The 25,721-nt window shown below is 45.9% G+C and overlaps 5 protein-coding genes and 1 long non-coding RNA gene across 7 annotated transcripts; 3 read left to right on the top strand and 3 right to left on the bottom strand.

Moving 5' to 3' along the window:
• The first annotated feature begins 300 nt into the window (after positions 1 to 300).
• On the top strand, positions 301 to 5,680 carry LOC127765320 (uncharacterized). Of its 2 annotated transcripts, none has more exons than XR_008016107.1 (5): positions 301 to 573; positions 1,996 to 2,633; positions 3,239 to 3,277; positions 3,643 to 3,822; positions 5,547 to 5,679. It is a non-coding gene; the product is annotated as an uncharacterized LOC127765320 (long non-coding RNA). The 2 variants fall into 2 exon arrangements; XR_008016106.1 differs by having other exon boundaries at positions 302 to 573; positions 3,618 to 3,739; positions 5,547 to 5,680.
• Positions 602 to 2,486, bottom strand: LOC127765319 (UDP-glycosyltransferase 83A1-like). Its single transcript, XM_052290191.1, has 2 exons — positions 2,015 to 2,486; positions 602 to 1,916 (listed from the first exon to the last, which is right to left on the bottom strand). Exons 1-2 carry the CDS (start codon positions 2,484 to 2,486, stop codon positions 1,042 to 1,044), a joined length of 1,347 nt encoding a protein of 448 aa, XP_052146151.1. The 3' UTR covers positions 602 to 1,041.
• Positions 3,957 to 6,334, bottom strand: LOC127765318 (UDP-glycosyltransferase 83A1-like). Its single transcript, XM_052290190.1, has 2 exons — positions 5,534 to 6,334; positions 3,957 to 5,391 (listed from the first exon to the last, which is right to left on the bottom strand). The coding sequence occupies exons 1-2, from the start codon at positions 6,018 to 6,020 to the stop codon at positions 4,505 to 4,507; spliced, it is 1,374 nt and encodes a 457-aa protein (XP_052146150.1). The 5' UTR covers positions 6,021 to 6,334; the 3' UTR covers positions 3,957 to 4,504.
• Positions 6,335 to 7,371: 1,037 nt separating this feature from the next.
• On the top strand, positions 7,372 to 10,742 carry LOC127765317 (UDP-glycosyltransferase 83A1-like). The gene is made up of 2 exons (XM_052290189.1): positions 7,372 to 8,720; positions 9,639 to 10,742. The coding sequence occupies exons 1-2, from the start codon at positions 8,228 to 8,230 to the stop codon at positions 10,526 to 10,528; spliced, it is 1,383 nt and encodes a 460-aa protein (XP_052146149.1). The 5' UTR covers positions 7,372 to 8,227; the 3' UTR covers positions 10,529 to 10,742.
• A 932-nt stretch (positions 10,743 to 11,674) lies between these two features.
• LOC127765315 (UDP-glycosyltransferase 83A1) lies at positions 11,675 to 13,424 on the top strand. The gene has a single exon (XM_052290186.1). The coding sequence runs from the start codon at positions 11,765 to 11,767 to the stop codon at positions 13,175 to 13,177; it is 1,413 nt and encodes a 470-aa protein (XP_052146146.1). The 5' UTR covers positions 11,675 to 11,764; the 3' UTR covers positions 13,178 to 13,424.
• Positions 13,425 to 20,908: 7,484 nt separating this feature from the next.
• LOC127765316 (UDP-glycosyltransferase 83A1-like) lies at positions 20,909 to 23,625 on the bottom strand. The gene is made up of 2 exons (XM_052290187.1): positions 22,993 to 23,625; positions 20,909 to 21,918 (listed from the first exon to the last, which is right to left on the bottom strand). The coding sequence occupies exons 1-2, from the start codon at positions 23,489 to 23,491 to the stop codon at positions 21,029 to 21,031; spliced, it is 1,389 nt and encodes a 462-aa protein (XP_052146147.1). The 5' UTR covers positions 23,492 to 23,625; the 3' UTR covers positions 20,909 to 21,028.
• Between the last annotated feature and the right edge of the window lie 2,096 nt (positions 23,626 to 25,721).

The following is a 25,721-nucleotide window of genomic DNA, read 5'->3' as shown; positions in this document are numbered from 1 at the left end:
TTTTTTTTTCTGACTAGGATGCCGCATCAGTGAAACCACCCATATATGCTGACATAGCACCTTGAGTGCACAGTTTGTGTAAGTTTAGGGGTACACATTTATGGTTTTTATGGTTAAGGGACCTCAAAAAATCTCACTGTTAAGTTAATGGACCTCGGGTGAATTTATTCCGTTTACTATCCGAATAACACAAATGAAATTTGAAAGCCCAACTTAAATCTACCCGGCCCAACTTTCCCAAACGGAAACGAATCCAGCTACCAGCACAGGACTACAGGAGGCGAGCGACCGGCCGTACAAGCATAGAAGTTCAGTTCCAGATTTGCCTTGCCGCTGCGTTGCTGAACTCTTCGCTGATGCTGCCCCGCGGCGGGGGGCGGCGGAGTCCCGGGGAGTTGGGGGCGCTGCCTGGGTGGACGCCGGCCGGGGAGCCCGAGGCTTCGAGGAGGAGGAGGAGGAGGAGGCGAGCCAGCCGCCTCGCTCAAACCCCGTGCCGCGCGCGGGCGGGGGGGCATATCGGTCGCGCCGCGGGTGGAGCCGTCGCGCGGTCGCGAGAACGGCAAGGATATCTTGGTGAGCTCCCGCTTCGCGCTCGTTTTTTTCTTACGGTAGGGCGGCCATCGGGGACAGTTTCTGTGTGGTGTGTGCTGCGTTCCGTCGCCGGAGTCCGCCGTTGGGCATTCCGTCGAACACCTCTAGTGCATCGGCAAACCCTTTGTCGACGGAATGCGTAGTGCCCTGTTTTATTACCAAACTCGCATTTGCCCCTTGTGATTTTCTCCTGCCACTTCGGAGGGATTGGGAACCCCGCTTAATAGAGTCAATTTTATACTTCCAGTGGTCGCTAGCCCATTCTGATGATGGTACTAAACAGCTCATAATCCAATACTACTTTCTATGTTGAACGATAGGCTCATAAACAACAGTGTACATCAAACAACGGAATCTTTATTATGGTGTGCATTCGGTTTATTTTATTGACCGATTAATCCTATTTTGACTGCACCAAGACTGCAGTGATTTTTTCTGCATCCTGAAAGATCATTGTTCTCTCAGCAAATTGACAAGCTCGAGAAAGTTCTGGTGCGAGGACCCTCCCTCTTGGATGCTTGCACGGGCCGTGGTCTTCAGTGTCACCGCTCTTTCCTTGATCTCCTTGTCTTCTAGGAGCTGCGCCGCCTTGTTCTTGATCTCCTCCTGTGTGACAACCCCTTGCTTGTCTCGGCAAAGCTTAATGCCTGTCTTCCACACATTGCATATGTAGCTCTGGTTGCAGAATTGGTCGGAAAAATAAGGCCAGCATAAGAACGGGACACCGTGCAGTACACCTTCCATTGTTGAGTTCCACCCACAGTGCGACATGAAGCAAGCGATTGAAGGGTGTGATAGTACTCGTTGCTGGGGAGCCCAGCTAATAACCAACCCCTTGCCCTTGATACGGTCTTTATATTCATTGAACCAATCTTCTTGGATTCCATTGGTAAAGTTAGGTCGGACAACCCACAGAAATGGTTGGTCAGAGACGGCAAGCCCGTTAGCAAGCTCATGGAACTGAGCTACGTCAAAGATGGTGGAGCTCCCAAAGGCCACGTAGATAACGGAGCCGGGGGCCTGTGTGTCGAGCCAGGTGAGGCAAGTCATGTCTTCAGGCAAGAAATGGCCTGTTGGCCCCGAAGCAGGTGCTAAAAGTGGGCCGACAGGCAGTGCATTTGAGAGGAGTTCCAATGCTTCGGATTCTATCTCCCTGAAAGTGTTGCAGATGATCATTTCAGCAAGTGCCATTAGTCGGTTGGTCTTAAAGACATTTTGGATGTTATATCTCCGTCTTTCTTGGGTGCTGCCAAGGCTGACCCAAGGGATCTCGGCTGCATCAATAGGTGGCATCAGTTGGACCATCTCATGCTTCTTTACATTCCCTGCATATTTTGCATGTGTTTGGCTGGTTAAACCATATGAAGTAAATAAGCATGTGACACAGAAATTACTTTGTTGCAGGTGATTTAGTTGTCCTTACCAGTTTCATCAAGAATACCATCCTCTATCAGTTTAGGAAGGTTCATCCTGAGTGCAAAGATAGCTGCGGAGTAAGTTGAGAACAAGGCAATACGGACACCCATTGTGGTAGCCAGTTCTAGTGCCCAGCTCATGGATACATCTACTATTACCCACTTTATCTTTTCGGATCTAATCATCTTCTCCAGGGGGCTGAGCATAGCGGCTGGTAAGACCTGAACCAACTTGCCGATGTCTGTGTGGTCATCAGCAGGGTCCAATCCATCTGGAATGGAGAGCATGCGAATTCCACCAGGGATTGCTCCTTTCTCTGCCAAGGCCTTGAGGACACGGTCGTGGTTGAACTCAGTGTTTACGAAGTCAATCTTGAAGCCTTGATCAGCAAGCCTATGAGATAACTCCATGAGTGGGATGACATGGCCTTGTGCAGGGAACGGTAGCACCATGACATGAAGTTGAGTAGCAGCGGCCATGGAAGTTGTCTTCTTAGAATTGTCTATGTCTACAAGAAGCTTGTGAGGTGTAAAACTGGAACTTCCTGAGGATATATATAGCCTGATATGTTCAACAGCTGTGTACGCCAAGGGTCACCTGGCCATTCCTATTTCATCAGCAAACATGTAATATGTTGACTATCTGTTTCTCCCTTTCGTAGAAAAGGTTATCTAATGACCATTCATATAACTATAACTTATTAAATAAATTACCAAACTTGCGGACCAAGTTGGTGTCTCTGTCATGTTAGGTCAAGCAAAATAGCCAACATGTACTAAGCAAAGGGATGCTGCACGGGATCTGCTTTTGATTGCTGCAGCCTAGATGTGGCCATGTCCTGTTTATGAAATGACTACCACACTTCCATATCTTTTAGGCTTATACACATGTGAGCATGTGACAGATTCCTGTTATTGAGTTTCTACTAGCTTGGCCTACCCATTATGCATAAAGAGCTTCACTAGATTAGTGTAGGTCCAAAAAATTGCTATCCCATAATAACAAGGCATGAAGTTCTTTCCAAAATTTCTTTTTCAAAAATATAAAGTTCTTTCTGAAATTTAGCTAGGTATACTAAAAGGCAAGGATCATATAATTCATCTGGAAAAAAAAAAGATGAATTTCAAACTGGTCTTATATTGTTTCTTTAGTACTTCAGAGCAACTTATTAAAAATTGTTCTGATCCTATACTTTCCAAAACTGAATGTTGGTACTTGATAATTTTCTCAGGAATGGTGCATCCTGCGATGGAGCCATACTGCCATGAAGGTACACATTTTTCAGCACTTATGAAATTCATGCTTACCTAGTTATTTCATGTATGGTTATCTTCTGTTGGCTGTTGATGGGTACATCTGGGTTTTGATTGGTACTCCCTCCGTTTCACAATGTAAGTCATTCTAGCATTTCCCACATTCATATTGATGTTAATGAATCTAGATATATATATCTATCTAGATTCATTAACATCAATATGAATATGGAAAATGCTAGAATGATTTACATTGTGAAACGGAGGAAGTAGTCTGTAGTCTCATCTGTTGATATTGAGAACTACTGCAAATTTTTCACCTGCAAAAATAATAATAGTGGCTTGTTATTCACCTAGGCTTTTATGGACGGTATGCTAACAGATTATTCACATGACGTGGCATCGACCTCGTTGAACAATCTCGGCAATTTTGATTCGCCATGATACTCCAGACTGCCAGCTGAAAGGTGACATTTTAGGTAATTTACTAGGTATAAAGTGGTCACATTTGAGAGCGAGTGCAAAAATCCCACCAGTTTTCTTTGGTGCTGCATTTGTTCAGGTAAGTTATTCACCTATGCATTACCCAATTTGTTACTGCAAGAGGAGCAGTTTTATCATGGAATATGCTGCTGAGTCTAAAATATGCATGTTGATCTATATGTATACCCGCATGCTCCTCCACATGTTTCTGATCTATAAAGCTGTCCCTTGGTCCACCATAGACGAGTTGTCTCTACTTAAAACTTTGGCTGAACTTGATTCCCATCTTCAGTTCTAGAATTGGGTTCCATTTCTAATAAAAAAAATGAACTCAGCCCTACATGGCTTGGTATAAATGGCAGCATTCGACATTTATTTGCTAATAATATCACACGATTCCTAGCTGGAGTGTTTAAGGTACCAGATTGATGTCTGAGAACTAAAAAGTCGTTTTCTGAAGTTGTTGGCTGTCACTTTCAATACCTGTCAGTTGGCCATCTGAAAAACAGTATTTATCCGTTTGCAAATATAAGCATTTCTGGCTATACATTGCATAGCCTGAAATGCTTATATTTGAAAACAGAGGTAGTAGTTTTTATTATATTGCATTACATTTAGCAGTAGCACTGGTGATTCATCTATTACACTTTTCAGAAAAAAAAAAAGAGAAGGTATACTTCCAGTCCCATGAATTTGCCAAAGCACCTCAATGATTAATTCTGACCTTTCAATTTTCAGAACAATTTTGACAATCTTAGACACTACTGTTCTCTTAGCAAATTCACAAACTTCAGCAAGTTTTCATGGGAGGACCCTCCCTCTGCTATGCTTGTGCATGCCGCATGCTTCCACTTTGCTGCCCTTGCCTTGATCTCCTTGTCGTCAACCAGCTGCTCGACCTTGTTCTTGATCTCCTCCTTGGTGACAACCCCTCGCTCATCCGCCTGGAGCTTCACTCCAGTCCCCCACACATTGCATATGTAGCTCTGGTTGCAGTACTGGTCGGCGAAGTACGGCCAGCACAGAAACGGCACACCATGCCGGAGCCCTTCCATCGTCGAGTTCCACCCGCAGTGCGACACGAAGCATGTGATCGACGGGTGCGAGAGCACGCTCTGCTGGGGAGCCCAACCGACGATCATTCCCTTGCCGCTGACACGGTGCCTGAACTCCTCCAGCCAGCCTTCGCCGGCACCATTGGTGAAGTTTTGCCTGATCACCCACAGGAATGGCCGGCCAGAAAGCACTAGCCCATCGGCGAGCTCTTGGACCCGCGCCATGTCGAAGACGGTGAAGCTCCCAAACGCCACGTAGACGACGGAGCAGGCGTCCTGTTCGTCGAGCCATGCCAGGCAGGTCGTGTCCTCCGGCCAGAAATGGCCGGCTAACCTCGACGTCACCGGCGCTTCGAGCGGTCCAACCGGCAGCACGTTGGGGACGAGGGCCAGCGCCCCCGGCTCGATGTCCTGGAACGTGTTGCAGATGATGACCTCGGCCGAGGATATTGTCGGGTTGGTCTTGAACACGTTCTGGATGACCATCCTGCGCCCGTCCGGCGTGCCGCTCAGGGTAACCCAGGGGAGCTCGACTGCTAGAACGGGCGGCATCGTGGGTCTCAATTGGATCATCTCGTTTCTCCTCACATTCCCTGAAATGATTATATGTTCTTGATCTCAATTAACCACATGAGTAATACAACAAACAACTCCAATACGACATTTGTAATTGTAAGACGCAGAATTCATGATTTTGCATTTGCTGTTCATGGATGATTACTGATGTGTTCTTACCAATTTCGTCCAGGACGCCATCCTGGATCAGCTTGGGGACTTGCAGCCTGTGCGCCACAACGGCGGCGGAGTAAGTCGAGAACAAGGCGACGTGGACACCCACCGTGGCGGCCAGCTCCGTCACCCAGGCCATGGACACATCGGCGATCACCCACCTGATCCCCTCCGATCTGATCATCTCCTCGATGCCGCCGAGCATGGCGGCCGGCAAGCCGTCACCCAGCTTGGCGATGTTGGCACGGTCACCGGCAGGGTCCATGCCGTCCGGGAAGGACACCATGTGGATCCCATCAGGGATCGCCCCCGTCTCGTTCGCCATGGCGTTGATGACGCGGTCGCGGTTGAAGTCGGTGTGCACGAATTCGACCTCGAAGCCGAGGCCGACGAGCCGGTGAGAGAGCTCCATGAGAGGCATGACATGGCCTTGCGCAGGGAAGGGAAGCACCATGACATGAGGCTGAGGACGAGGAGGAGGAGGAGCCGCCATGGATGCCAATGGAGCGTGCTAGTGTGTGACTTCACTGCAAGAACTTTTTGAGTTGGGTGTGATTTATACAAGAAAGTTGTCAGTTGCCATTCAGTCGATGTGGATCTGGATGTGCTTAGATGCCTAGAAAGGCGATACAGTCGGCGCTGTTGCATCGGATCGTGATGCATGCATCACCTATTTTGTACTGCCTGTTGGACCTGTAGACATCTGCTTTCTTTTTTCTGGTACAACTTGATGTTGAAAATGTGTTGTTTCGAGTGACAGCCAAATGGCCGTGTAGAATTGCCGGCTTCCCATCACATGGCCTGCCAAAAAAAAAAAAAGAAAAAGAACAGAGGCTACGGAAGCTACTACTCCCTCCGTCTCACAATATAAGAGATTTTTAGTTTTTTCTTTTAACTTTTGACCACTTGTCTTATTCAAATTTTTTTTTGCAAATATAAAAAATAAAAAGTTGGGCTTAAAATACTGTAGATAATAAAGCAAGTCACAAATAAAATAATTAATAATTTTAAAAAACTTTGAATAAGACGAATGGTCAAACGTTGTAAGAAAAACTCAAAATCTGGAGTAGTATATAGCCATGTAGGAGTAGGAATTATTAGGAAATGGAAAGAAAGGCTTACCAGTATTTCCAACAGGTGCTGAGTTTTTTTCAGAAATTATGGAAGGACACATAACTTCATCAATCTCTTTTACAGTAATGTGCCATTTCTGAAGGCAGCAGCAGTTGCAAAGTTCTTTTACGCACAGACAAGATCACTCAAATAGTGTCTTGCTTCTCGACGTGTTGTCTTGCAGTTCGTCGAGCTCGTCCGTGTTGGGGAGCTTAACATTCTGAGCGGATTTGCTATTGCGCGGTAAATTAGTTTCATCAAATCAATAAATAAATATATTTTAATAATAATAATAAATTTGTCTTGGGTTAAAAATATTACTACCTTTTTTTACAAACTTAATTAAACTTAAAACAATTTAACTTTGACTAAAGTCAAAACATTTTATAACCTGAAACGGAGATATCTAAGCGGATTTGCTATTGTGCTGTAAATTAGTTTTATCAAATCAATAATTGAATATATTTTAATAATAATAATAATAAATTTGCCTTAGTTTGAAAATGTTACTACTTTTTTCTACAAACTTGGTCAAACTTAAAACAGTTTAACTTTAACTAAAGTAGAAACATTTTATAACCTGAAACGGAGGGATTATCTCGTTAAAATTTTTCAAAAAAAAAATCAGAATTCATTTCCCACGCATACGCTGCCAAAACTTCAAGATATGTTGATGCATCAAGCATGGTGACGTTACGTATTATGATTGGCTCAGCCTTTACTGCCTTGGAACTAACCAGAGAAACGTATGGTCGCCGTTGCCATCCACCCCGGCGCTCTGGCCAAAATCCACATATTTCCACGTCCGTCGTGAGAGAAGCCGCCTTGGATGATGTCAACCATGGTGGCGAACTGGTGAAGCTCGTCGGGAGGATCAACGCCAGCGCGTCGGCGGCGGGCGGAGGCGGGAGGGAGGTGACATGGATGGTCGCCGACGTGAACATGGCGTGGGCGTTTCCCGTGGCGAAGAAGAGAAGCTCGGCCTCCGTGTCGCCGTCGGCTGCTTCTGCCCTTCGTCGGTGGCGATGTCCGTGGCGAGGATGAGGATCCCTGAGCTGGTGAGGGAGGCGTTCTTGACGAGAGCGGCCTGACGAGGTGGCGCCGCGCGTTCCGGCTTGCTCCGGCAGGCTCTTGCTGACCTCCCGCCCATTCCTGTGGGTGGTGAGGCCGGCCGGGCACCGTGAGCGAGCTGTGCCTCGACGGGCTAAGCCGCCGCGTCGGAGCTGGTGCCCGCAGCAGCGTCCACGGCGTGCTTCGTCTTCCACTGCAGCTGACTCACATGGCAAAACAACTCTTTCACGTCACAACACTTTCACGTCCTTTGGTTAGTGTGGGATATTATTTGACCATGCCGATTTAACCAACGTGGTAAGATAAAAATTGTTACATCCGTAATATATGATGTGTCGCTGTTATTTTGCCACGTGGTTAAAAAGTTTAGATTTTAGAAATAAGTTTTAGAAATTGTTTGTTGTTAAAATAAAAAAAAATCCCTCGGCCACACCCCCAAGGCTATAAGCTGCAGGTACGTTCTGTTGCGGCCTCTAGCCACACACTCTCTGCTTCTCTAGCATCACAAGGTAGACGATGGCTAAGGGTCACGTCCTCGTGCTCCCGATGCCATGCCAGGGCCACGTCATCCCGCTCATGGAGCTCTCCCACCGCCTCGCCGACGAGGGCTTCGAGGTCACCTTCGTCAACACGGAGGTGGACCACGCGCTGGTGGTGGCCGCGCTACCGCCGGGCGGCGCCGCGGAGCTCCGGCAGCGGGGGATCCACCTCACCGCCATCCCCGACGGCCTCGCCGAAGACGAGGACCGCAAGGACCTCAACAAGCTCATCGACGCCTACTCGCGCCACATGCCGGGCCACTTTGAGCGGCTCATCGGGGAGATCGAGGCCGGCGGCGGGAGGCCCAAGGTGCGGTGGCTCGTCGGAGACGTCAACATGGGGTGGTCGTTCGCCGTCGCCAGGAGGCTCGGCATCCGCGTCGTCTCCTTCTCGCCGGCGTCCACGGCGTGCATCGCCTTCATGCGCAAGATCCCCAAGCTGATCGAGGACGGCGTCCTCAACGAGAAGGGTATGTGTAATTTAAATTAATTAATCCCAACTTGCGTTTTGCTTTATTGACTGTAGCGTGGTTAATTAGTCGTAAAATGTATTCTTTTCGTTGGTTTTTCATTTGGGTGTTTATTGACTAACCACTCATAAATCTCTCTGGTTAAAAAAACTAGCTGAGTGGTCCGCACAATTACACGGTTAGTATCCATATAACATTATCTATTTCTAATATGATTTTACTTAAAATTTTTTAAATAGTTATATCGTTATTTTAAGATTTTGAAAGATCAAACTTTATCATCCGTGTTTATAGCCATGTTTCTATTTTCTATTTTTCTAGTTTTTAAAAGTCACCCCATATTTATTTATTCTCCTTAGAACATTTAAGAATTGGATCATGTAGTCTTCAGAGTTTATTGTCTTATTAGGTTTGGTTTTTCTAATTTTTAGAACTCTCATCAAACGCTACCACTATACTTATCTATGGCTCGGGCCGTCCATTGTCTCTTCCCTTTATTGACATTGGGATTTTTAAAAGTCGACCATAATTATTGCTTGGTTATTTTTTACTTTATAAAAATCGGATCGTAAATCAGATGAATAATTTAAGAGAAAATTCCATAAGAAAAACAATACATGCACTTTTTTCTTGAGAATCAATACATGCACTTTTGAGTGTACTAGTAGCTAGATATGAGATTAAGTTAGCTGGTTATATCAATACATAGAACTGTCTTATTGTAGACACGTACATAAATTATAGGTAGATTTACGTGTAAAAGTTAGTGTTTTCTTAACAGAGTAACTTTTTATTATTAATTTGACAGAGATTAATAATAAACAATCAACAATTAGTACTGACATGTAGATGTGAATTGAAATTGCCAACTTGTAGAGATTTATCTCACGTGCGCGATCGAACATTTTACACTTGCAGGGTGGCCGGAGCGGCAGGAGACGCTGCAGCTGGCGCCGGGGATGCCGCCGCTGCACACGTCGCTGCTGTCGTGGAACAACGCCGGCGCGGCGGAAGGGCAGCACATCATCTTCGACCTCGTCTGCCGGAACAACAAGTTCAACGACGACCTCGCCGAGATGACCGTCTGCAACTCCTTCCACGAGGCCGAGCCCGCCGTCTTCAAGCTCTTCCCGGACCTCCTCCCCATCGGCCCGCTCGTCGCCGACCGCGAGCTCCGCCGTCCCGTCGGCCACTTCTTGCCGGAGGACGCCGGCTGCCTGGACTGGCTCGACGCGCAGCCCGACGGCTCCGTCGTGTACGTGGCCTTCGGCAGCATGGCCATCTTCGATGCGAGGCAGTTCCAGGAGCTCGCCGTGGGGCTGGAGCTCACCGGCCGGCCGTTCCTGTGGGTTGTCCGGCCGGACTTCACCCCTGGCCTGAGCACGGCGTGGCTGGACGCCTTCCGGTGCCGCGTCGCCGGCAGGGGCGTGATCGTCGAGTGGTGCTCGCAGCAGCGCGTGCTGGCGCACGCCGCCGTGGCGTGCTTCGTGTCGCACTGCGGGTGGAACTCGACGCTGGAAGGGGTGCGCAACGGCGTGCCGTTCCTGTGCTGGCCGTACTTCTGCGACCAGTTCCTCGACCGGAGCTACATCACCGCCGTGTGGCGCACCGGGCTCGCCGTGGCGGCCGGCGAGGAGGACGGCGTCGTGACGAGGGACGAGGTGAGGAGCAAGGTGGAGCAGGTCGTCGGCGACGGCGAGATCAGGGAGAGGGCGCGGCTGCTCAGGGACACGGCGCGCGCCTGCGTCAGTGAGGGTGGCTCGTCGCACAAGAATTTCAGGAAATTCATTGACCTCCTAAGTGAGTGACACTGCAACCGATCGACTGATATGCGTCCAAATTAATACCGTACTTCCTGTTTGTACAAGCAGAACTCCATACTTACCTGCATTACTGTATCCGCATTGATGCAAAATCAAAACAATTTACCATATACTGTATTTATATCTATCTTGTTACTTGCATGATCAAACTAAATGGCATGCCTTGAACCCTAAATCCAAATTTAAGACCTTCCCTGGAGTTAAGCAGATCTCCCAACCATTCGTGTGTTGCGGCGTAATTTTGTGTCAACAAGTTTATAGAAAAAATAAACAACATAAACCACACCAAATTAGTTTTATTACTTACAACATCGAATAAATTTTGATAGTATATTTGTTTTGTGTTCAAAATATTATTATTATTATTATTATTATTTTTATAAACTTAGTCAAACTTAAAAACATTTAATTATGGAATAACCAAAACAAATTATAATATTAAATAGAGGAAATAGCAGAATATTAAACAGAGGAAATAACTTCAAAATTAATTGTTTTGTTTGCTTTAATGTTGCTGGTCTTAAGGTTAATATACTCTTGATTGAACCTCATGAGTATTCACGAACAGAGTTAGCCCAGTCAAACAAGAAAAAAGAAATAGACCCCAAAAAGAATATTAGTTATGGTTTTTAAGAACCAAATCCTGAATTTAAATATGAAAATAGTGAAATTAGGATTGCGCTTTTTTTAGCCGAGAAAGTACAATACAATATAAAAAATATTGAATAGATCGAATGGTTAAACACATTAAAAAAAAATAACCGCGTTACATGTTAGTAAAGAAAATAGAGGGATTATATCCCATGGAGTACCCTTTTTATGATTAAAGAAAATAAAGAATTCAGAATCCATTTCCTACGCGTGCTGCCAAAACTTAAGATATGTTGATGGATACGGTGACGTTACAGATAATGATTGGCTCAGCCTTATTGCCTTGAAAGTTTATCTTTGTTTTGCGTATTTAGTGGATTATTGTGAAAAATCTCAAGTTGAAACTAACCGGAGAATAAACGTATGGTCGTCGTTGCCATCCACCTCATGTCGCCTCGATTCAGTATCTTTGTCACTGATATATAAACCTATGGTTTATCGGACCTACATATAAGTCACAAAAGTATGATGTTTTTCAAGACAGAGGATCTCAATCCATGTCGCCTCGCCGGCCGGCGCTCTTGCCAAAACCCACATGCTTCTAGCGCACGTCCGTCGTGAGAAGCCGCCATGGCCAATGGTGAGTCTCACGTGTTGGCCTTGCCCTTCCCGGCCCAGGGCCACGTCATCCCTCTAATGGAGCTCGCCCACTGCCTCGTCGAGCATGGCGTCAAGGTGACCTTCGTTAACACCGAGGTCAACCATGGCCGCATTCTTGGCGCCTTGGATGATGCCAGCCATGGCGGCGAGCTTGGAGGCGTCGACATGGTGTCCATATCGGATGGGCTGGGCCATGGCGACGACCGGAGCGATCTCGGCCGGCTCACCGAGTCGCTCTTGTCGGCCATGCCCAGCGAGCTGGAGAAGCTCGTCGGGAGGATCAACGCCAGTGCGTCGGCGGCGGGCGGAGGCGGGAGGGAGGTGACATGGATGGTCGCCGACGTGAACATGGCGTGGGCGTTTCCCGTGGCGAAGAAGCTCGGCCTCCGCGTCGCCGGCTTCTGCCCTTCGTCGGCGGCGATGTTCGTGACGAGGATTAGGATCCCTGAGCTGGTGAGGGATGGCGTTCTTGACGAGAGCGGCATGCCGCGGTGGCGCGGCGCGTTCCGGCTTGCTCCGGCGATGCCGCCCGTCGACACGGCGGAGTTCTCGTGGAACCGCGCCGGCGACCCCAGAGGCCAGCCGGCCATCTTCCGGCTGATCCTCCGGAACAACGCGGCCACGCACCTCGCCGAGGCCATCGCCTGCAACTCCTTCGAGGAGCTCGAGTCGGGTGCCTTCGCCGTCGACGTCCCGGGCCGCGTGCTCCCCGTCGGCCCGCTGGCCTCCGGCGGCAAGCCGGTCGGTGGCTTCTGGCCCGAGGACGCCTCGTGCGCGGCGTGGCTCGACGCGCAGCCGGCGGGCTCCGTCGTGTACGTCGCGTTCGGCAGCATCGCCGCCCTCGGCGCCGCGCAGCTCGCCGAGCTCGCCGAGGGGCTGGCGCTGACCTCCCGGCCGTTCCTGTGGGTGGTGAGGCCGGGCACCGCGAGCGAGCGGTGCCTCGACGGGCTCCGCCGCCGCGCCGCGCCGCGCGGCCGCGTCGTGGGCTGGTGCCCGCAGCGGCGCGTGCTGGCGCACGCGTCCACGGCGTGCTTCGTCTCCCACTGCGGCTGGAACTCCGTCGTGGAAGGCGTCAGCAACGGCGTGCCGTTCCTGTGCTGGCCGTACTTCGCCGACCAGTTCCTCAACCAGAGCTACATCTGCGACGTGTGGAGGACGGGGCTGAGAATGGCCGCGCCGGCGCCGGCGACGGCGCCGGCCGACGAGGCGCCGGCACGGCTCGTGGCGAGGCAACTGATACGGCGCAAGGTGGAGGAGCTGATCGGCGACCAGGAGACGAAGGCAAGGGCGATCGTGCTGCGGGACGCTGCCAGTCTCGCCGTCGGCGACGGCGGGTCGTCGCGCCGGAATCTCACACGGTTCTTGGATCTCATTAGAAGTTAGAAGCTGATTGGATGGATTACTCACTTTACCAAACTTCTATGCCACAAGTGTGGTATGCCATAGTTTTTGTGGTACCAAAAAAGAGAGCCACACTTGTGGCAAATTTTTGTTAACAAGTGAGTGTATAACATGTGGGCCATGAGAGTAGAAAAGTGTGGCATGCCAAATCTTTGGCTTTAACCAAACATTTACACCAAAAAGTCAAACTTGACTAACTACAGTGTGGCAATGTTTGGGAAGCAACCAAACAGCCCCTTAGTCCCTTGCGTCTCACGGGACTACCTAGTGATTAGTCGAATATTATACTATATTTATCTATAAACTTAGTTAAATTTGAAACAGTTTAACTTTGATCAAAATTAAAACGTCTTATAATCTGAAACGGAGGGAGTAGATTAATACAATAATACTCCATGTGATATACCCTCTTCTTTTTTTAATATGTGCCACGTTGAATTTTTCTACAAGTTTGACCATTTGTTATATTCAAAATTTTTATATAAATATAAAAAAGTCTCAAATCTCTACTATTATAAAAATTGAAGATGTTTTTGTCGATACTTTGGTACGTCATCCGTGTGTGGGTTGATTTTTAACTCCGTTCGCTTTTGGAAATACATATACGTATTTGAGTAAGTTTTCAATTCATTCGCTTTTGGAAATACATAAGGAATCGTATAAGAAATCTCTTTTAAAAAACTCGCATGTTAACTTGAGATGATTGGACTCCTAATTGTAGCTTATGATTTTCTAAAATATATATATATCCAAGCAAATTAACATAGTGAATTTTACCTTAATTAAACTGTATCTTTATCTCTACTATTATAAAAATTAAAGATGTTTTTGGCGGTATTTTGGTATGTCATCCATGTTTGAGTCGGTTTTTAAATTTGTTCGGTTTTAGAAATATACATCCGTATTTGAGTCGGATTTTAAGTTCGTTTGCTTTTGAAAATATAAAAGAGTCGTATAAGAAATCTTTTTTTAAAAAACTAGCATACTAACTTGAGATGAATGTCAGACTCCTAATTACATCTCATGATTTTCTAGAAAAAAAAATATCCTAGCGAATTCTCACTGTGAATTTCACCCTAGCCAAACCGTATAACAATAATAAGATTAAAATAACATTCATCTGTTGCAACGCACGTGTATCTTTTCTAGTATTAAAATAAATGAGGATGATTTTGTCCAATTTTTGGTACGTTGTCCATTGTTAGCTAGTGCCATAAGTCCATATCAATTAACTCCGTAGCTCCTCTGATCGGTTGATCCACGGTGCAGTCGGATTATTGTTTTCCTTCCGTTGTCCGAACCGCAAGCAAGCCCACGCAAGTATACACCAATCTTTACGAGCACATTCAAAATTGGACCAATATATTTTAAGACTTACAAAGTCATTATAAACGTATCGCTATCACGGATATGTCACCTACCACTAAAAGAATAATTTGGTAAGTAATTTTCATTAGAAATCTACTAGTATTGCGATTAAAATTTGATAACTCAAAAGTAAAAACTAACAATTATTTTGAACAATTCGAGAACGTAAAAAAATTGAGCTCTTCTACGGTATTCTCTACTGCGGTGACGATCAGAAGGCATCAATTGAAAACTCAAATGTCCTTCCTAGCTTACCTTCAATATTTGTTACATAGGAGTTACTTGGTGAGTATAACAAATTAATTAAATCACAAACACCCATTAAAAAAAATTAAAACACAATCAAATCTCAAAAGTTACTTGCTGCCAGTTCGTTAGCTGCCATGTGGTAGAAATCAAAATCGAGATTTAGGATAGCAGAAATGATGTGAATAAATCCCCGTCATTAACAAAGTCAGCGGCCGGTGTATCCAGATATCCGGATCATCGGTGAGGATGGCATACGGTGGTGCCGGTGGAGAGGGGCTGCATAGGCGGTCTCGTATGCGCAATCGATCTAATCAGACCTTATTATGTAAAAGTCAAAAATGCCTAAATAGAAAGCACCGTAGAGATGCTAAAAGAATTAGGATCATTAAAAGAAGTTCAGAGCCGAGAATGCCAGTGATCTGCATCACGTCTCTCTTCGATCGAATCTGACGAGAAAATATCTATATTGGAGATATCTGTCTCAGATCTGGTGTGTGGATGGATAGAAGTACTAGTAGGCCTTGGGCTGCTGCAAGAAGTCAGTTTCTTTGGGCCTGGCCGTCGCTAAGTTGGGTTGCTACCTCCTGGCCTGTTGATTACTGTTCTATGCAACTAGCTCGTTAAGGCTTGAGCTGACTCGTTATCTCTAACGAGCTAAAATGCTAGCTAGACTTGTTAGGAAAACTAGGAAAGTAGAAATGCGCAGGCATGCATCATAGCCTGCGTTTCATATCTTATAAGGCAGCATATTTACCACATAATACCATTTCGTCATAAATTTTTCTCAGCGTTGCTTAGATATTTTTTCTATCCTATTAGTTAGCTTTATAACGTCAATATTTAATTAATCCCCATAAGCAATTATCTATAATCTTCGTCATAGGTAGTCTAAGTTTGTTTAGGTAGTCTAGGTTTGTTTAGAAGACATATGTAACAAATTAAATGTAATTTAATAGTATGGTGTTTTTTTTTCTGAATTGAATGCTTAGGTCATCACCAATGCGTAGCCTCAGACCGTGTCCCTAGCTCACACCGTCCCTTTTTCATGCCGCGCCGTGCCTCAGCATAGCCGTGCCCCCATCAGAGGGACGCGGCTCTTCGAGCGCCTCGGCCGAGGGAGCGATGGAGGAGGCGTGCTGGGTGGGGGAGTAGCCCAAGGACACTGCTCTGAGCCCCGGTTTTTCCCCTTCCACAACCCGTAAAAAGCAGCGATGAGAGAGAAAGGAGAAAGAGGTGACAACGGATCGACGACGGCGACGACCGGATCTGTGCGCCGCTCGCCGGTCGGAGTTGGAGCGCCGCGCCGTCCTCCCCGCCTTCCACCGTCGGCGCCGCGCCCGCCACCGCCGGCGACGACTAGCGGGAGGAGGCGCAAAAGCAGTTGGAGTTGAGGTAGAGCAGTGCGAGGTCGGCGAGCAGCCCAAGCTCCGGGGGCATGTACCCGGCAATGTCGCTGTGGTTAAGGTCGTCAGGCGATCCCACGGCATCGGCGCGCGGTGAAGTTGGCGCCGACGCCATCATCATCGGCAGCGGTGAGTGCGATGAAGAAAGCGACGGCGCCATCGTCGATGTGGTCACCACCTGCACCGTCACCGTCTCCTCCTCGATGCGGCGCGGCCGGCGCCGCTCCATCCGCCGAAGGGCCAGATCCGGCCACGGCGGCGCCGGATCTGTCGCCTTCGGGGTCGCCGCCGCCGCCGCACGTAGCTGGCGATGGGCAGAGGGAGCGTGGCGTAGTCGGTGGCGGGAGAGGGAGGGAGAGAGCGTCGGCAGGAGAGAGAGCGCTGGAGAGAGAGAGAGAGAGGAGGGAAGGTCGCGTGCACCCGGTGGAGAAAGAGAGAGAGAGAGAGATGGAAGAGATGGGTAGAATAGGAAAGAGAGGAAGAGGAGAGAGAGGAGTTTTTTTTTTGGGTTGGGACACTCGTTGGGCTCCTGCATTATAGAGATGAGTACCCCTAAAGTACCCTCAGTTAGTGAGGGCATTCTAGGAGTGGCTCTGATTATAGATACCCTTATGGGTTAACTTTTTTCTAACAAAATTTAGAAACTGCAATAGCTAGAAATGTGTTTCAATTGTACCGTCAAGCTAGCCCTCCTTTTATTTGGTTCATATCGATGTATTTTTTTACATACATACATTATGTGTGCTCCATGGTATCTTTTCTTAAAAATTAACCTAATCAATATGAGTCCTAAAAATTTAATTTAATATTCATATTTTAAATGTAACAAACATAACTTTTAAACCAACTATGTACTGCTATCTTCTTATTGTGCCTTATGTATGCAATAGTTTGTTGAGAAATTCACAATACCATGGCATAGGATAGAGTAAAGTCATTAACATATAAGCACTTAATAAAATATGTAGTGGTTATTGCAATGGCTATTCCAATTTAAGTGAAAATTTTGTAATTTTTATGTCAATTCATATGACATGTAAAGGTTCCTCAGAATCCCAGCTCCAAGTTCCTGCATGGTGAACAACACCTGCACTTCTTCCTGGTACGCATTATGTCGAGCAGTTCAAGGGCGTCCAAGAATCACCCTCCTTTACCGTAGACGTCCATCCTCACGCAGTACGATACGGCTTTCGGCGCCTGGACGTTGTTGTGCCTGGCCTCCTTGAAACCGAGCAGCAGCGCACTGAACGGCAGGGCGTCGGGCCGGAACGCGTCGCCTCCCGTACCTTTGGAACAGCGCGAGTAGCGAGCGCCCAGAGTCCACAGACTCGAGCGGCGAAGTCAAAGCAGGTGATGGCGGCGGCGGCGGCGAGCGCGGGAGTGGAGAGGAGGTGGGGCTGTGTGTGGCCGGGAGGGACACGAGGACGCGAGCAGCGGCCAGAGGGAACGGGAGGTGGCTCGTAGCGGCGGGAGCGAGTGAGTACGGCGCTGATACACTGGCCCGATCTCGGACTCCGACTCCGATTCGTTAGTCGTTACAAAATCCGAGAGTCGGTTTCAGTTCCTTTCCTGCTGATTATAAACGAGGATACACCTGATTTCCAAGCATTCTACCATCTCCGTCCCAATCTCTCACACATCTCACTCCACTTCTCCTTCTCTCTTCTCATCTCATGGCGTCGCCGGTGAGCTCCTGTCCCGCTGCTGCTGCTGCTTCACATCCATCGTCCTATCACTGCCGAGGTGTTCGTCCGGCGGCTGGACAGTACTGTTTCTCTACTTCCCCACGTATCACGTTGGTTCGCTGGACGCCACCTCGCCACGGTTGGGCTAAGCTCAATTTCGATTGGTGCGATCGGAGTCGACTGCAATTGGTGCGTGCAATGCAAATATCATCAAACGAGCTTTTGGATGATGCTAGGGCTTCGAGACAGCGAGATGATGTGGTGTTGGTGAAATGGTGATCTATACTAACTTACATCGCAGCTAGCCCGCACAAGAACAAACCAAAGAAACACGAAGAAAAGCTAAACTGCGACGTTGGTTGATGCGAATGTATGACAGTTATTGGATCTTCTTGGATTAGCAAAATGGAATCCTCTTCATGATTGGAACAGGAAGGTGGCGACGGTTTGCTCGGAGGTCTCTCATGGGAGAAGTTCTCACATGGAACAGAGAGAAGCAGAGGAGGAAGAAGACCCTTGTTGGAGTTGGCCAGCTGCAGCAGCCGTATGATCGAATCTGAATGTCACACTGATGTAACATCAATGCTTGTTTACAAAGCATTCAATTCATCCACTTATGTATGAATGTATAATGCATGAGATATTGAATTGAACTGTTTGTCTCCAATTAATTTCTATTGCAATTGTTTGAAAAAAATCCCCATATCTTCTGCACGAATTTTTTATGCAGTGGCCTGGACTATTCATATATGAGCTATCTATTTCTCTGGTTTTGTGTAACTAATTTAGTATTGCATGTTTGCAAAACGATACTCCATCCATCCCATAATATAAGAAGTTTTAGAGTTAGACACGGTTATTAAGAAAGTAGGTAGAAGTGGATGATGGATGGTTGTGATTGGATGAATAGTGGAGGTAGGTGGGAAAAGTAAATGGTGGAGGGTTGTGATTGGTTGGGAAGAGAATATTGATGGAGAAATTGTTATATTTTGGGACAAATCCCGAGGGCTAAAATTTATTACTCCCTCCATTCCAAATTGATCTACATATTTCATAGGTACACTAATACCAAGAAAAGCTAATAACTCTCCCATACTATATTTACTCTAGCAATAAACTCGATGCATGCACCATCCCCAATATTTCCTAGCCAATAGCAAATCAAGATATTGCATATGGGTTATAAATACTTGTGTGCATGGATGCATGCATCAATGTCCATTTACTCCAATACACAAATAACGAATAGACTTAATAAATGAACATAAATATGTAGATCATTTAGGAATAACCTCAAAAAAACTATATGTAGAACAATTTGTAATGGAGGGAGTATATTTTGGGACGGAGGAAGTATATAATAGTGCAACATGTGTTATTTAATTATTTAATAGTATTTTATCATCTAGGTGACATGTAAAAGGGCATGGGTGTTGTCCATCAATGAAAATATTTTATCATTTTGGATTGGATACTATTGATTCAGTTTAGCTATACTTTTTTTAGACTAATGTAAAATGACATAATATTTGTTGATCTTTTTTTAGTATTTTATTGCTATTTTGATGTCATGCACGACTGTGCCCAAATGTCATATTTCTTATATCGCAAAATATAGTCATACGGATCTTATAACATTAGTTTGATTATAAATAGAGCAATAATTAAAATAGACATGAGGCATGTAGCTTATAACTCTTGTTTGTTTTTCTTTTAGTTTGATAGAGAAAAATTAGTGAGGGTGAGAGGAATGAATACTGTAGCGCTTGAGCTAGAGAGGGAAGGAGTGGGTAGTGTTGGGCTCATGTGAGGGGGAAGATGGAAGCGACTTTATTTTTCTATTTTTTTTTCTAAACGACTTAAGTGAAAGCTGATGATTAGATATGTTTTCTATGATTTCTACTTTTTTTTTTAGTTTTAGGATGTGATATGATGTGACTTAGGATTTTTTCTAAAAGTAAATTTTAAGGTTGAAAATAATATTAATACGACATTGATTTGTGGGAAAACCGATCGTCGGATGTTTTAGTTTTCATTTGAATTTATATTATTTTTAGTTCTTACAACTTGACACGTGGTGAATTTGTAGCGCTCTAAAATGTGACACATGGTGGCTTTGTATGTTTGTTAAATTTTATTATTTAGACTACATAGATCCTCATTCACTACTTTAATTATATAAAAAATAAGTATTCAAGCGAATGAAAACCTGGAATTTATTCGGTTTCCATGTAAAGTATTTTATTTTTTATCATTAATATATATGTAAAATGGATCTTAAACTATTTAGTTGTCTAATTAGAATTAAAAGTTTGAGTAAATTAAAAATCGGATATAACTCTTATCAAGTTGTCTAACTATTTGTTGTTTCTATTAAATAATTAGTTAAAAATAGATCATTTATTTATAAAAGCAAAATTTAAGGATATACAATATATTTATGCTTGCGACATATGCGGCCAGAGTCCAGTGTGCTGCGGCCGTGCAACCTTCATGCATTTTGAGGAGAACACATCTATTCTGGACTTCAAGATATTTTATCCCAGCACCACCTTTTTCTTTCGGAGAACAGACTATGTCCCACGCGATTTTGCAGTTGCGAAGAAAGCTCTTCGGCACTTGTCAATGGCGGCAATCACACCCTTAGGGAGAAGGATGGCTCCCATCATATAGGAAGGGAGGGCCGAGAGCACCGAATTGATGAGAGCGAGCCATCCATCAGAAGACAGAAGGTGACCGCGCCAACCGGCAAGACGTTTGTCAATCCTAGTGATAAGCGGTTGGAAGTCCGCGAGACATAGCTTGGTAAAAGAGAGAGGGAGGCCTAAATAAGGTTGGGGGGAGGAAGCTATCGGGCAACCGAGAATCCCAGCCAACCGAACCGCCTCATCGTGCAAGAAATATAGGGAGCAATGTGCTCTTGTGGAAATTAATTTTTAGCCCAGTGGCCTCGGAGAAGGAATCAAGGATGGCTTTGAGCGCCACAAGTTGTTGTGGAAATTAATATGTAGTATCTAATTTTGCATCAAAGCGGATTCAACGATGCAGGTAAGTTTGGAGTCGATCCCATCCAGTTTCAGCTTGTACATACATTAATTTAGGTATATTTCAGTCGATCGGTTGCAGTGTCACTCACTTAGGAGGTCAATGAATTTCCTGAAATTCTTGTGCGACGAGCCACCCTCACTGACGCAGGCGCGCGCCGTGTCCCTGAGCAGCCGCGCCCTCTCCCTGATCTCGCCGTCGCCGACGACCTGCTCCACCTTGCTCCTCACCTCGTCCCTCGTCACGACGCCGTCCTCCTCGCCGGCCGCCACGGCGAGCCCGGTGCGCCACACGGCGGTGATGTAGCTCCGGTCGAGGAACTGGTCGCAGAAGTACGGCCAGCACAGGAACGGCACGCCGTTGCGCACCCCTTCCAGCGTCGAGTTCCAGCCGCAGTGCGACACGAAGCACGCCACGGCGGCGTGCGCCAGCACGCGCTGCTGCGAGCACCACTCGACGATCACGCCCCTGCCGGCGACGCGGCGCCGGAAGGCGTCCAGCCACGCCGTGCTCAGGCCAGGGGTGAAGTCCGGCCGGACAACCCAGAGGAACGGCCGGCCGGTGAGCTCCAGCCCCACGGCGAGCTCCTGGAACTGCCTCGCGTCGAAGATGGCCATGCTGCCGAAGGCCACGTACACGACGGAGCCGTCGGGCTGCGCGTCGAGCCAGTCCAGGCAGCCGGCGTCCTCCGGCAAGAAGTGGCCGACGGGACGGCGGAGCTCGCGGTCGGCGACGAGCGGGCCGATGGGGAGGAGGTCCGGGAAGAGCTTGAAGACGGCGGGCTCGGCCTCGTGGAAGGAGTTGCAGACGGTCATCTCGGCGAGGTCGTCGTTGAACTTGTTGTTCCGGCAGACGAGGTCGAAGATGATGTGCTGCCCTTCCGCCGCGCCGGAGTTGTTCCACGACAGCAGCGACGTGTGCAGCGGCGGCATCCCCGGCGCCAGCTGCAGCGTCTCCTGCCGCTCCGGCCACCCTGCGAACGATCACACGTGCCTGCTCGTGAGATACCAGGAATCGCTACAAGTTGGTCCTAATTGTTGATTCTTTTCCTCAGTTAAACACTGTCAAACTTATAATAAAGAAGTTGCTTGATCTGTGTGCTAGAAAAAAAATTCAGAATTACAAATAAATCTACATATGTACGGAATACTAATTTATAAAAAGGAAAGAAAGAAATATATATATTTTTTCCCGAGCGATTCACACCGGACAATGCAAAATTTATATAACTCTAGAAGATTGTAACCAGAAAAAGCGAAGAAAAAAAAATAACACTACCCATGTACCCACTGTGTCAATGTATAGATCCGAAAAAAGGCTAACAGCGGACCGACCGCTGCTAGATCAACAAAGGGATTATAGCCGAGATCGTTCAAAATCTATCCTTAACAAACCGACACCAAACACCAGTCTAGCCACATCTGAAAAGGTGTTACAGTAGTCTAATAATCAAATCACCACAAGAGGAGAGGAACGAGACTCCAGCGTACAGAATGATGCAGTAGTATTAGTATTATACTGTAATAATTGTTAGCCAAAGTTTTTTTTTCACTATTGATATCATAGTAATCTCTCCATCCCATAATATAACAATCTAAAATCGGATGAGACATTTCATAGTACAACGAATCTGAAGAGATACATGTTCAGATTCGTTGTGCTATGAAATGTCTTGTTCGGTTTTAGATTGCTATATTATAATACAGAGGGAGTATTTATGAAATTATTTGCTAGGATATATTTTTTTCTTTTACCATTCAATAAATTGGCCATCATTTTAGCGGAGCTGTAGATTAATAAAATCATCCTATATATTTATACTTTTATTTTATCTGAGTAAAAAAAAAGAAAACTCAGGTCGTAGATAAAACTTTCCTAGTGTACCAGCTTGTCGTTTTGTGTTAGCTGCCTCAAAGATCGGTGGCTAGTCAACAAACACCCAAGTGAAAAACCAACGAAATTAAAGAATAAATTTTACGACTAACCACGCTACAGTCAATAAAGCAAAACCCAAGTTGAGATTAATTAATTTAAACTACATGCTTACCCTTCTCGTTGAGGACGCCATCCTCGATTAGCTTGGGGATCTTGTGCATGATGGCGAGGCACGCCGTGGACGCCGCCCAGAAGGAGACGACGCGGATGCCGAGCCTCCTGGCGACGGCGAACGACCACCCCATGTTCACGTCGCCGACGAGCCACCGCACCTTGGGCCTCCCGCCGCCGGCGCCGGCCTCGATCTCCCCGATGAGCCGCTCCAGGTGTCCCGGCATGTGGCGCGAGTAAGCGTCGATGAGCTTGTTGAGGTCCTTGCGGTCCTCGTCGCCGGCGAGGCCGTCGGGGATGGCGGCGAGGTGGATCCGCCGCTGCCGGAGCTCCGCGGCGCCGCCCGGCGGCAGCGCGGCCACCACCAGCGCGTGGTCCACCTCCGTGTTGACGAAGGTGACCTCGAAGCCCTCGTCGGCGAGGCGGTGGGAGAGCTCCATGAACGGGATGACGTGGCCCTGGCATGGCATCGGCAGCACGAGGACGTGACCCTTAGCCATATTTGCCGATCTCCCTTCTCCTCTTCTTCTACCTTGTGAAGTTGTGATGCTACTATGGCTTTCTGTGGAGGCTGCAAGAGTGTGTGGCTAGAGGCGGCAACTGCACGTACTTGCAGCTTATAGCCTCGGGGTTGGGGCCTGGGGGCTGGGGGGTGTGGCTTGATCCGGTGACCTAATAAATTATACCTCATCCGGTTCCATTATTTTTTAAAAAATAATATATATAATAAATAAAATTTTATTATAGTACTTTGTAAGACAAATATAATATTATTTTAGCGTTTACTTGTCCAAAACATTAAGATGGAACCGGAGAGTAGAAACATTAAGAATTGTTAGTGAGCACCGAGTAGCAGTAGCAGCCTCACATGGCAAATATAGTGTACTCCCTTCATTCTTAAAAAAAACTAATTTAAAAAAAAATTAATTTAAGTGAAGATGTGACACCACTTAGAACAACGATTCTGGACAAGTTCAAGTGATCTAGATTGTTTTTTTATGGTTGGAATACGTGTCAAGCGACAGTAGCTTAGCAAAGCTAGGTGATCAACAAGTGTTAACAAGCTGATGTATGCGTACGCCAGCGCAGATACGGTGTACCACTCCCATAGTTTGTCTAGATTCGTTTTTCTGTTATATTTTATCGTAGATTGAGTTTCTTTCGAATGAAAAAAATAAGTAATAAATTAAGTTAGGCTGGTGGTCGACCACGAGTAACTGTTTCTATTGGGTGAGATATATCACTATATCAGAGTCATAATCATATCTGGTTCTGCTCACTGTAGAAGTGTAGATGGCACGATTTGTTTTTCTTTCGCTGGGCTATCGGCCAATCAATCAATCTAATTATCCATCTCGATCCACGTATAGTACTAGTACTGTGCAGTCTGTACTACATGAGAGAAAAAAACAGCTAACAGAGACCACATGGTGATTGTCTTATACGGAAATCGTACTATGATGCTACCACCTACTAGTTCTCTGGTAACGCAAGTGTCACAGCGAAGAAGCCGAGTAAACAGTGAATCATTGATCTACTCTCCGTCTTAAGAAAAGCCTAATCTATAATAGGATGAGATATTATGTAGTACAACTAATCTATATAAACTGATAATACTATTAGTGAAGAGCACTAAAATATAACTCATTCTAGATTGGGATTTATGGGACGGAAGAGAATATATGTCGTAATGCCGTCGAGGCATGCAGCAAATGCACCTCCTTCGGTGTAGTAAAAGCTAATAAGCGCACACCCATTTGAACTTTCTCCACGCGGACATTTATGGACCATTCTTGATTTAAGGCTTTTTAAAATACAATATTCTTGAAACCCAAAACTATAAAATGTGTAGTATTTAAATGTTACTCCTTTCGGGTTAATAATACTTGTCGTTTTGAACAAGGGCACGGTCTCCAAAAAATAACTTTGACCATTATTTTTCATAATAATATGTATAAAAGTGTTAATAAATATATAATTTTATTAAAGTACTTTTTAAGACTAATCTATACATGTAGTCATCATATTTGAAAGACAAATATTTTTAAAATGATTCATAATCAAAGATTCTAAAGTTTGACATCACCCTTATCTAAAACGACGAGTATTATCAGCCCAAAGAGAGTATCATACCTTAAATCGTAAGGAATAAAAGATACAGACAACTATTTAGATGGAGCACAAGAAAACATGAGATTTTTAAAAGAGAGAAATATACGTAATGAAAAAATTCGACCGAGCGCATGCTAGGAGTCCTAAAATCGTCTTGGTCACCGCGCAAGGAGACTGGAGAACAACTGGTGATGCGATTTCGTGTTGCTTCCCCATCCCGGTTAGGAAGGGACCACACATTGAGATTAGATTTTGTTTGGATGTGTCTGACGAAAATATGTAATTGACTTATACTTTGTATTTGTTGTTGTAGAAAACTTTTCCTTTTTTTTTGTATGTTTCTCAAAATAGTACAATCACAAACGCTCATGATGTACTTACCTCTATAAATATACACACACATTCTATCCTTATGAACAATTTCGAAAGGCTAAACCGACATATATATCACGAGACCGACGATGTCTCCACGAATTGCTTAGTTGTTTGATTAGACAGTTAGTATGGAGTACTAAAATTTTACTATGAAGTAGAGAAACAATATTTCATTGTTTGGGTAGAATGTTTTGCTTTTTACAGATAGTTTCTTAACCAAGTAGACACCTTTATTATTAGTAC

Source organism: Oryza glaberrima, chromosome 3 (assembly GCF_000147395.1).
Source record: "Oryza glaberrima chromosome 3, OglaRS2, whole genome shotgun sequence".
Classification (NCBI taxonomy): Eukaryota; Viridiplantae; Streptophyta; class Magnoliopsida; order Poales; family Poaceae; genus Oryza; species Oryza glaberrima.
This window is presented reverse-complemented; position numbering and strand designations above follow the sequence as displayed.

Excerpts from the sequence above, each read along its gene's own strand:
- LOC127765319 (XM_052290191.1), bottom strand. The coding sequence starts at position 2,486 with ATGGCCGCTGCTACTCAACTTCATGTCATGGTGCTACCGTTCCCTGCA. Across the intron at positions 1,917-2,014 it reads TGGTATTCTTGATGAAACTG|GGAATGTAAAGAAGCATGAG; the intron begins GTAAGGACAACT and ends CAAAATATGCAG.
- LOC127765318 (XM_052290190.1), bottom strand. The coding sequence starts at position 6,020 with ATGGCGGCTCCTCCTCCTCCTCGTCCTCAGCCTCATGTCATGGTGCTT. Across the intron at positions 5,392-5,533 it reads TGGCGTCCTGGACGAAATTG|GGAATGTGAGGAGAAACGAG; the intron begins GTAAGAACACAT and ends TAATCATTTCAG.
- LOC127765317 (XM_052290189.1), top strand. The coding sequence starts at position 8,228 with ATGGCTAAGGGTCACGTCCTCGTGCTCCCGATGCCATGCCAGGGCCAC. Across the intron at positions 8,721-9,638 it reads CGGCGTCCTCAACGAGAAGG|GGTGGCCGGAGCGGCAGGAG; the intron begins GTATGTGTAATT and ends TTACACTTGCAG.
- LOC127765315 (XM_052290186.1), top strand. The coding sequence starts at position 11,765 with ATGGCCAATGGTGAGTCTCACGTGTTGGCCTTGCCCTTCCCGGCCCAG.
- LOC127765316 (XM_052290187.1), bottom strand. The coding sequence starts at position 23,491 with ATGGCTAAGGGTCACGTCCTCGTGCTGCCGATGCCATGCCAGGGCCAC. Across the intron at positions 21,919-22,992 it reads TGGCGTCCTCAACGAGAAGG|GGTGGCCGGAGCGGCAGGAG; the intron begins GTAAGCATGTAG and ends GATCGTTCGCAG.